At 48.4% G+C, this 10,887-nt stretch overlaps 1 protein-coding gene across 3 annotated transcripts in view; it reads left to right on the top strand.

The window, feature by feature from the left end:
* Window positions 1-3,907: 3,907 nt before the first annotated feature.
* The window catches only part of ERCC6 (ERCC excision repair 6, chromatin remodeling factor), an 82,376-nt gene continuing 75,396 nt past the window's right edge, over window positions 3,908-10,887 (top strand). For all 3 annotated transcript variants that reach the window (XM_077821746.1, XM_077821745.1, XM_077821747.1), the window contains exon 1: window positions 3,908-4,530. In XM_077821746.1, coding sequence (XP_077677872.1) covers window positions 4,097-4,530 — 434 coding nt within the window. In that variant the 5' untranslated portion in view covers window positions 3,908-4,096. The remainder of the gene's footprint in view (window positions 4,531-10,887) is intronic.

The following is a 10,887-nucleotide window of genomic DNA, read 5'->3' as shown; positions in this document are numbered from 1 at the left end:
GAAAACAGAGACTGCCCCTCCGTGCAGCTGTTTAGCTTTGACAACAGCTTCATGTTGCTCTGTCCTTAAACGCTCCCTGGTCACGCTCTTTCTCACTTGGCACAAAGGCTGTGTGCTCCATACTTTAGATTTGTTGTAGCAATTATTACAAAGTTTCATTCCTTGTACTTAGAAGATGGCAACATAGGCTACTAATGCAAATATCTTTTGCTCACTGGCTAGGATGAAGGTGCTTACTTTTAACCTATCTTTTGAGCAAGAAAGACAGGCAAGAGTACATCACACAGATGCTATACACCCTGCCCTGGTACCTCAGCCAATTTTGGCTATATCTCAAGTTGCTAATCTTTACGCCCATTAAAGGGCTAGAAGCTAGGCAGTGTTGAGGAGCAGGGGGAAGAGTGTTTTCTGCACCGTTGCTTGTTGATCGGAATAAGTTCAATCCTCATCATTTTCAGAGCTAGTCACAAAAGCCTTCCCCCAATGAGAGTTAAAGAAAACTAAGTATCATTTCTCAAGGCCAGGTGACTATGAGGAGGAGATGGGAGAAGATAAAAATATGTCTAAGTAACAGTAGCTGGTCCTTGATGAAGAAATGCACTGAAACTCTTAACTTTATGTCTGGTGCAGAAAGGCCACAGTAGTGGGCATGTTAGAAATACCACAAATTAGGCAAAAGAATCATACCAATGTTTTAAATGCTTGGGGCACCACTAGAGCTCACTTAAGCTACTCTCTTGTTAACTGCAGCCCTGTGGGTCCTTCGGTCGTGCCACAGAGATGACATTGAAAAGAGCTGTCAGGTAAATTGCACTGGAGAGATTGTTGCAATCTGTAGATTCCCAAGGCTGAGTTGGGGGCTGCAAGAGTGAGGATGTGGGGCATACATAGCCTCACATCGGCAAGAGAGCTGGGGGAGCAGAAAGAAGCTGCTCTCGGATGGGATGAAGTGGAGAAGGGTTTGACAGCTGACTGCCCTGTTAGAACTTCATTTGTGGAGACAGGGTGAGAAGCATGAAGATGAAAGACGTTATCCTTGGCTAGCATGAATAGGAAGACAGAGGATTAGTAGGCAGTCAGTTGCTTGAACTCTGCTATCCACCTACCACACATCTCTCTCATAATTAACAAAATGTTCTGTATGCAGCCTGTCCAGTCAGTAAAGTGATTTGGGATAAAGCGTGCACTATAAATGTGTCCTCTTTATTAGAGATAATTTCTTCCTGTTTCTGTGGCACTTCACTGAAGCAAACTGTGGAACAGACAGGCCCAGTGACAGCAATTCCAGGCTTCAGCAGAACAGTCAATGGGCCCCCATGCACGCCCAAGCTGCGCCCGCACGGATGCGGTCCAGCTGACATTTGGGTGGTGCTGCGTCTGCGCTGGCTGGTGCCCAGCAAGCTGCCGGTGTGGTCAGGGCTTCCACATGCCCACCCAGTAGGGTTGCCAACTGTCTAATCATGGAAACCCAAATACCGTTGCCCGCCCTTTCCCCGCCCCTTCCCTGAGACCATGCCTCTGTCCTGTTCCTTCTCCAAGGCCCTGCCCTCTGCCCACTCCATCCCCCCTCCTTCTGTCGCTTGCTCTCTCCCACCCTCACTCACTTTCACCAGGCTGGGGCAAGGGGTTGGGGTGAGGGAGGGGGTGCAGGATGTAGGCTCTGGGATGCAGTTTGGGTGCGGGAGTGGGTGCGGGGTGCAGGCTCTGGGAGGGAGTTTCGGTGAGGGGTGTGGACTCTACGCTGCGGCATGGGGTTGGGGTGAAGGAGGGAGTCAGGGGCGGCTCCCAAAAGCGACCGGCGCACCCCTCTGGCAGGAGCTCCTAGGCGGGGACCCAAGGGGTCTCCGTGCGCCACTGCCCGCAGGCACCGCCCCTGCAGTTCCCATTGGCTGCAGTTCCTGGCCAATGGGAGTTGTGTAGTTGGTGTTCGGGGTGGCGGTGGCATGCGGAGACCCCCCTCTCCAGGGGCTGCAGGGACGTGCCGACCACTTCCGGGAGTGGTGCAGAGCAAGGGCAGGCAGGAAGCTTGCCTTAGCCCGGCTGCGCTGCTGGCAGCGGTGACCAGGGGCCCCTGAGCCATTGCCCCCTTTGCCCCCCCCACCCATCGGCGGGCCTGGGAACAGGTGAGCTATTGTTACCTTGTTATATTTACTTTATTTTCCATTATCCTCACGGGTCAATAAAATGGTTTAAAATAACCCATTTTTTAAAATCTGCAACTTGTCTCAAAACACCCACACATTTTCTGCTAGAAAAGAGATGACTACAAAACCACGTGCAGCACTGCAGAGAAAAGTCTGTTCTACAAGGGAACAACTCTACGGTCTAAACTGGCCTGAAATACACAAACTCCCTAGAGTCAAAGTTTCAAAACCACCTATCTAAGATGGCCTCATCACTGCAGTATCTGAGCAACTCCCAGTCTTTACTGTATTTATCCTCACAACATCCCTGCAGTAGAGCAGCACTATTATCCCCATTGTACAGGTGGGGAACAGGAGCACAGTCAGATGAAGGGATTTGCCCTAGGTCACAGAGGGAGTCTGTGACAGAGGTGGGAGCTGAAACAGATTTGCCAAGTCCCAGGCTATTGGGAAGTCCTTCTTCTCCTCAACCCTTTATCTTTCTGAAATAGACACTCTGAGGATATCTCTATACTAGAAATGCTACAGTGGCACAGCAGCAGCTGAGGCATCCACAGTTTCTACAGCGATGGAAGGGGTTCGTCAGTTGCTGTAGTAAATCCACCTCCCCAAGAGGCAGTAGCTAGGTCGATGGAAGAATTCTTCTGTTGACCAAGGAGTGTCAACACCAGGGTGGAGTCCAGCTTAAGTACATTGCACAGGGCATGACGTTTTTTTCATAGTGCTGATCGATGTAGGTAAGCTGATCTAACTTTCTAGTGTAGACCCAACCTGCTGAGTTCCATGCATGGTGTCTCTGTCTCACATAACCCTTAGAAGCAATTCTGCCAGCGCTTCAAGTGGCCAACAAAGATCCTGTGGCACTTTTTGCAAGAGCAGGCTTTTGCCCTAGGGTTCTTGCCCTACAATTCCCTCCCCTCCTGCAGCGTGCTCTGTTCGTGCCGCGGTAGCTCCATACATGACGTGGCGCACTCTGGGCGGCCCCAAAAAGGAGCAATACGAGGTGTTTATTTAAATATGTTTATATGTAAAACGGCTTTATAGGACTGAAATGGAAACAAAACATTTCCACTGCCCTGCAGCTCATTTTTGGAGGGGACGGAAAATCCACCTTCCGCCCAGCTGTACATGCTGGGGTACCCGCTGGGGCTGGAGGAAGGAGCAGACGCCCAGAGCGAAAACGTGCCCATGAGGGACATCATCCTCCTAAGTTTCAGAGTAACAGCCGTGTTAGTCTGTATTCGCAAAAAGAAAAGGAGTACTTGTGGCACCTTAGAGACTAACCAATTTATTTGAGCATAAGCTTTTGTGAGCTACAGCTCACTTCAGCGGCTGCATACTGTGGAAACTGTGGAAACCCTAGAAGATCTTTTTATATACACACAAAGCATGAAACAATACCTCCTCCCACCCCACTCTCCTGCTGGTAATAGCTTATCTAAAGTGATCACTCTCCTTATAATGTGTATGATAATCAAGTTGGGCCACTTCCAGCACAAATGCAGTCAGCCAGGAGAAGACGCATGCGCAGCCCTGCCCCTCTCTCCAGGAGAGCCCAAGGAAGGCAGCGCATGCGCTCTTGTCTCCTGCTCAGGCGAGTGGGAGGGGGGAGCACGAGGTAGTGGCGGACCGGCGCGCTCTCTATGCGCCGGGCGCGTGCATGGGAACGGTTGTTTCTACGCATGCGCTACCTGCGCACCGTGTCGTCCGGGTCGCGGCGAGTTCCTCGCGCTGAGTTGAGTCTTGGCGCTCCGGGCCGGCGGAGCTGGGGGCGGGGCGAACACCCCGGGCTCGGCTGCCTCCGCCTTCCGGGGTCGCCCTGTCACTGCGGCGCGGCTCCCCAGCGTGGGCTGGCTTGGCGCCCTGCCTGCGAGAGCCCGGCCCGCCCGGGCCCATCGCTCCGCCCGGGCCCATCGCTCCGCCCGCCCGCCCGGGCCCTGCTCGCGCCGAGGATGCCCACGGAGACAGGCCGCCCGCCGGGCGGGTCCCACGAGCGGGGCCCTGGGGCCGCTGCGAGCGATCCGGGTCCGAGCAGCGCGGGGGAAGCGGGGACTGCCCAGGGGACGGGCCGGTGCGACGGCGACCTGGGGGGCAGCCCTGGAGCTCCGGCCTCCGAGAATGGCCCCTGCGGCTCCTCCGGGGTTCCCGCGCGGGAGCCCCCCCGCCCGGGACAGCCGCTGTTACACATTGACAGGCAGCAGATCCCGTCCGTGGCGCCCAGTGCCCAGGTTGCGGAGCTGAAAGGTCTGGGGGTCGACGTGTACGACCAGGATGTGCTGGAGCAAGGAGTCCTCCAGCAGGTAGACAATGCGATCAGTGACGCGAACAGGGCCACGAAATTAGCCAATGCAGAGGCAGAATACCAATCGGTGCTGGACGATTTAAGGTAAGTTTGTGTGCAGTCTCTTACTACTTTTAAACTCATGTGGTACCTAGTAATAAAAGTTAGTTGAATCATAGAAGTAAGAGATGGAAATGATTATGTATCACTCACTTCACCATCACATCTCAAAACAGTTGATTAGTTGAATCCTTATTACCATTATACAGGTGGAGAACGTGAAGCACATACAGGTATGTGTTAAATGACTTACCTGAGGTTATCTAGCTAATCAGTGGCAGAGTAAGGGAATAGAACCAAGGTTTACCTGATTGTCCACTAGCCCATGCAGCCTCCCACCAAGTCATCTTATCCCTCTTCTTACCAGCCAGTGCAGAATTGTCCCACGCAATATATTGCAAGGTGTGTTGTAAATCTAAGTGGAGTTATGCTTGGAGAAGTGACCCGGTAAAAACAGCACCATGTAATGTGCTTCTTATGATCCCATAACTGGTGGATCACAGAACAAAGTGTCTTGTCCCAAGCTCTTGTAACAATATTCAGGAAATCCGCCCTATAAAAACCGAAAGCTAAAGTGGCATGTAGACAGTAAGGTCTAGAGGAATGGGACTAAGGTTTTTTATACAGTAGCACTTTTGTCTGTAAATCTTTTGTCGGTCAGGAGTGTGGGGGGGAAAAATACTAACCCTGACCAATATAAGTTTCACCGACAAAAGCACCATAGTGGACAGCACTGTGTCAGCAGGAGATGCTCTCCTGCCGACATAGTTACTGCCAGTCTTTGGGGATGGTTTAATTATACTGGCAGGAGAGATCTTTCCCGTCAGCATAGAGAGGCTACACAGGAGACCTTACAGTGGCGCAGCTACAGCAGTACAGCTGTGCCACTGTAAGGTCTGTAGTGTAGACATAGCCTATGAGACATGAACTCCTGAACTTTAATCCTAGCTCTGCTTCACAGTGTCCAACGCAACCACTGAGTTGCTACGTGATCTTGGGCATCTCATTCAACCTCTTCATTCTTTAGTTTCTCTGTTTTTGCATTATTGTTATTTTACAGTGCCCGAGAATTGTTTTTTTACAGTGCATCACAATATGTATAAGACAGCTCTCAAAGAACTTAGAAAACTTTATGCACCTGACTAATCCTTTTGACATCAGTGAATCTACTCACACATGAAGTTAAGAGGATAAATAAGAGTTGTCTGAAATTAGGCCTTAATCTTTCAGTGATGGAGCAAAAGGTGGTAGTGGGTACATGGGGGGGTTGACACAGGAAGAGTAGGGCAAAATCAATACGATAATGCATTTACTCTTTCAAGGCTGGTGCACAGCATGGGGAATAAACTTTTCATATAATCATAGAAATGTAGGGCTGCAAGGAATTTGTGAGGTCATCTAGTCCAGCCCTCTGTGCCGCAGGACCTAGTATACCAACACCATCCCTGACAGGTGTTTGCTTAAACTGTTCTTAAAAACTCCAGTGATGGGGATTCCACAACCTCCCTTGGAAGCCTATTCTAGTGCTTAACTTTCCTCATAGTTGGAAATTTTTTCCCAATATCTAACCATAATCTCCCTTGCTGCAGATTAAGCCCGTTACGTCATGTTCTACCTTCAGTGGACCTGGAGAACCATTGATCATTGTCTTTATAACAGTCCTTAACATATTTGAAGACTATCGGGTCGTGTTTCCCCCCCCCCCCGGTCTTCTTTTCTCAAGACTAAACATGCCCACTTTTTTTACTCATTCCTCATAGGTCACGTTTTTTCAAACCTTTTATCATTTTTATTGCTCTCCTCAAGACTCTCTCCAATTTGTCCACGTTCCTTAAAGTGTGGTGGTGCCCAAAACTGGACACAGTACTCCAGCTGAAGCCTCACTAATGCTGAGTAGAGCAGGACAGTAACCGTCTCCCATAACACTCCAGAATGTTAGCCTTTTTTCAGTTGTATCACATTGATGACTCATTCAATTTGTGAGCCACTATTTTTTCTTAGTTGCATGTGTGTGTCACAGAAGAAATGGTCTTTAACAGTGATTTAAATGAGGGAAGGTGAGTAGTCTTTTCAGACTAGTTAACAAAGAGTGTTTTATGTGTATGAAGCTGCTTGCAAGACAGTCTGGAGATGGTTGTGGACAAAGTAAGCAAATGGGACATGAAGTCTGGTATCATTGGCAGACTGGATGGGACAGGGACAATGAGAAAAGAGATGCATGTAAGCAAGGGGATAGAGTTGGTCAGAGTTCTGGAGAGTCAAAAAATAAGTGTTAAACTTGGTGTGGTGGTGGAGGGGAGTGAGTGAAAGATTCAGATAGTGAGATAACAGGATTAGAATGACAGAACCCAAGGATAATCTTAGTAGCTGCATTTTTGCATGGACTAGACGGGGGTGATGCAGATGTCAGGGAGGTCCGATAGGATGAGGCTCTTGTGACCAAAATGGGAGGTGATAAGGGCGTAAAGGAGAGTTCTAGTTGTGTAGACAGAGAAAAAGGGGGGATTTAAGTGATGTTACAAAGGAAGCAGCAGCAGCAAGATTTGGAGATGGCCTAGTAGATGTATGGGGCTATGGATAGGAAAGAGTCAAAGATGATGTGGGTTACAGACCTCAGTTATAGAGTGGATGATGGTGTGTTCAACAGTAACAGAAGAGGGAGTGGATAGAGTTTTGGAAAAAAGACAAAGTTCAGTTGTGACCATGTTACTTTTTTAAGTCAAAAGTGATAGAAAAGATGCCCAGGAGGAGATGTCAAAGAAAGACGATGAAGTGAGTGACCGGATGGCTTCAGACAAGTCAGGAGTAAGAGGCAGATGTTTGTGTTGTCAGCATTGATGTCAGAGCTACAGTACTTGAAGCTATGTGATCAGATGAGATCACACAAAGAAAAAGGTGTAGAAGGAGAAGAGGAAGTGGCCAAGGTTATATAGTTCTGTAGGACTCTAGAAATGGGAGAGGGAAGCAGGAAGATGTGTAAGGAGACCCTGAAGGAATGGCCAAAAAAGGAGGAGAAGAACTAGGGGAAAGGACAGTCACAAAATCAATAGAAGGACAACATGAGAAGGGAAGGGGTGATCTAAAGTGTTTAGAAACAGCAGAGAGGTCAGGGATGGTGAGGAAGGAGTAAAAGCCCTGAGACCTGGTGAGGAATAGATCATAACTCAGTGGAGCAGCGGAGGGTGGAATCTAGATTAGGGTAGGTTTCAGCAGCCGTGTTAGTCTGTATTCGCAAAAAGAAAAGGAGTACTCGTGGCACCTTAGAGACTAACCAATTTATTTGAGCATAAGCTTTCATGAGCCACAGCTCATTTCATCGGATGCATAAAGTGGAAAATGCACTGAGGATTTTTTATACACACAGACCATGAAAAAATGGGTGTTGATCACTTGAAAAGGTTTTCTCTCCCCCCACCCCACTCTCCTGCTGGTAATAGCTTATCTAAAGTGATCACTCTCCTTACAATGTGTATGATAATCAAGGTGGGCCATTTCCAGCACAAATCCCAGGGTTTAACAAGAACGTCTGAGGAACAGTAGGGGGAGGGGAGAGGGGTAGGAAAAAACAAGGGGAAATAGGTTACCTTGCATAATGACTTAGCCACTCCCAGTCTCTATTCAAGCCTAAGTTAATTGAATCCAATTTGCAAATGAATTCCAATTCAGCAGCCTCTCGCTGGAGTCTGGTTTTGAAGTTTTTCTGTTGTAATATCGCAACTTTCATGTCTGTAATCGCGTGACCAGAGAGATTGAAGTGTTCTCCGACTGGTTTATGAATGTTATAATTCTTGACATCTGATTTGTGTCCATTTATTCTTTTACGTAGAGACTGTCCAGTTTGACCAACGTACATGGCAGAAGGGCATTGCTGGCACATGATGGCATATATCACATTGGTAGATGTGCAGGTGAACGAGCCTCTGATAGTATGGCTGATGTTATTAGGCCCTGTGATGGTGTACCGTGAATAGATATGTGGGCACAGTTGGCAACGGGCTTTGTTGCAAGGATAGGTTCCTGGGTTAGTGGTTCTGTTGTGTGGTATGTAGTTGCTGGTGAGTATCTGCTTCAGGTTGGGGGACTGTCTGTAGGCAAGGACTGGCCTGTCTCCCAAGATTTGTGAGAGTGTTGGGTCATCCTTCAGATCCTTGATAATGCATTGAAGAGTTTTAGTTGTGGGCTGAAGGTGATGGCTAGTGGCGTTCTGTTATTTTCTTTGTTAGGCCTGTCCTGTAGTAGGTGACTTCTGGGTACTCTTCTGGCTCTGTCAATCTGTTTCTTCACTTCAGCAGGTGGGTATTGTAGTTGTAAGAATGCTTGATAGAGATCCTGGAATATTTCCAGCACTCCTCTGAACAACATACTAATCCACAGAGACCTCCCTACCAACACTACCAAAAGAGGGATTCTAGGTGGACGACTCCTGAAGGTCGAGACAGCAGACTGGACTTCTACATAGAGTGCTTCCGCCGACGTGCACGGGCTGAAATTGTGGAAAAGCAGCATCACTTGCCCCACAACCTCAGCGGTGCAGAACACAATGCCATCCACAGCCTCAGAAAAAAACTCTGACATCATAATCAAAAAGGCTGACAAAGGAGGTGCTGTTGTCATAATGAATAGGTCGGAATATGAACAAGAGGCTGCTCGGCAGCTCTCCAACACCACTTTCTACAAGCCATTACCCTCTGATCCCACTGAGGGTTACCAAAAGAAACTACAGAATTTGCTCAAGAAACTCCTTGAAAAAGCACAAGATCAAATCCGCACAGACACACCCCTGGCACCCCGACCTGGGATATTCTATCTACTACCCAAGATCCATAAACCTGGAAATCCTGGGCGCCCCATCATCTCAGGCATTGGCACCCTGACAGCAGGATTGTCTGGGTATGTAGACTCCCTCCTCAGGCTCTACGCTACCAGCACTCCCAGTTAGCTTCGAGACACCACTGACTTCCTGAGGAAACTACAATCCATCGGTGATCTTCCTGAAAATACCGTCCTGGCCACTATGGATGTAGAAGCCCTCTACGCTAACATTCCACACAAAGATGGACTACAAGCCGTCAGGAACACTATCCCCGATAATGTCACGGCAAAACCTGGTGGCTGAACTTTGTGACTTTGACCTCACCCATAACTATTCCACATTTGGGGACAATGTATACCTTCAAATCAGCGGGACTGCTATGGGTACCCGCATGGCCCCACAGTATGCCAACGTTTTTATGGCTGACTTAGAACAACGCTTCCTCAGCTCTCGTCCCCTAATGCCCCTACTCTACTTGCGCTATATTGATGACATCTTCATCATCTGGACCCATGGAAAAGAAGCCCTTGAGGAATTCCACCATGATTTCAACAATTTCCATCCCACCATCAACCTCAGCCTGGTCCAGTCCACACAAGAGATCCACTTCCTGGACACGACCATCACTTATTAGCACTGTAACATAAACATCACCCTATACTGGAAACCTACTGACGGCTATTCCTACCTACATGTCTCCAGCTTTCACCCAGGCCACACCACACGATCCATTGTCTACAGCCAAGCTCTGCGATACAACCGCATTTGCTCCAACCCCTCAGACAGAGACAAACACCTACAAGATCTCTATCAAGCATTCTTACAACAATGCCCACCTGCGGAAGTGAAGAAACAGATTGACAGAGCCAGAAGAGTACCCAGAAGTCACCTACTACAGGACAGGCCTAACAAAGAAAATAACAAACGCCACTAGCCGTCACCTTCAGCACACAACTAAAACTCTCCAACGCATTATCAAGGATCTACAACCTATCCTGAAGGATGACCCAACACACTCACAAATCTTGGGAGACAGGCCAGTCCTTGCCTACAGACAGCCCCCCAACCTGAAGCAGATACTCACCAGCAACTACATACCACACAACAGAACCACTAACCCAGGAACCTATCCTTGCAGCAAAGCCCGTTGCCAACTGTGCCCACATATCTATTCAGGGGACACCATCACAGGGCCTAATAACATCAGCCACACTATCAGAGGCTCGTTCACCTGCACATCTACCAATGTGATATATGCCATCATGTGCCAGCAATGCCCCTCTGCCATGTACGTTGGTCAAATGGGACAGTCTCTACGTAAAAGAATAAATGGACACAAATCAGATGTCAAGAATTATAACATTCATAAACCAGTCGGAGAACACTTCAATCTCTCTGGTCACGCGATTACAGACATGAAAGTTGCGATATTACAACAGAAAAACTTCAAAACCAGACTCCAGCGAGAGGCTGCTGAATTGGAATTCATTTGCAAATTGGATTCAATTAACTTAGGCTTGAATAGAGACTGGGAGTGGCTAAGTCATTATGCAAGGTAACCTATTTCCCCTTGTTTTTTCCTACCCCTC

The sequence above is a fragment of the Eretmochelys imbricata genome, chromosome 7 (genome assembly GCF_965152235.1).
Source record: "Eretmochelys imbricata isolate rEreImb1 chromosome 7, rEreImb1.hap1, whole genome shotgun sequence".
Lineage (NCBI taxonomy): Eukaryota > Metazoa > Chordata > Testudines > Cheloniidae > Eretmochelys > Eretmochelys imbricata.
Note: the sequence above shows the minus strand (reverse complement) of the source record. Positions and strands in the feature narration are given on the sequence as shown.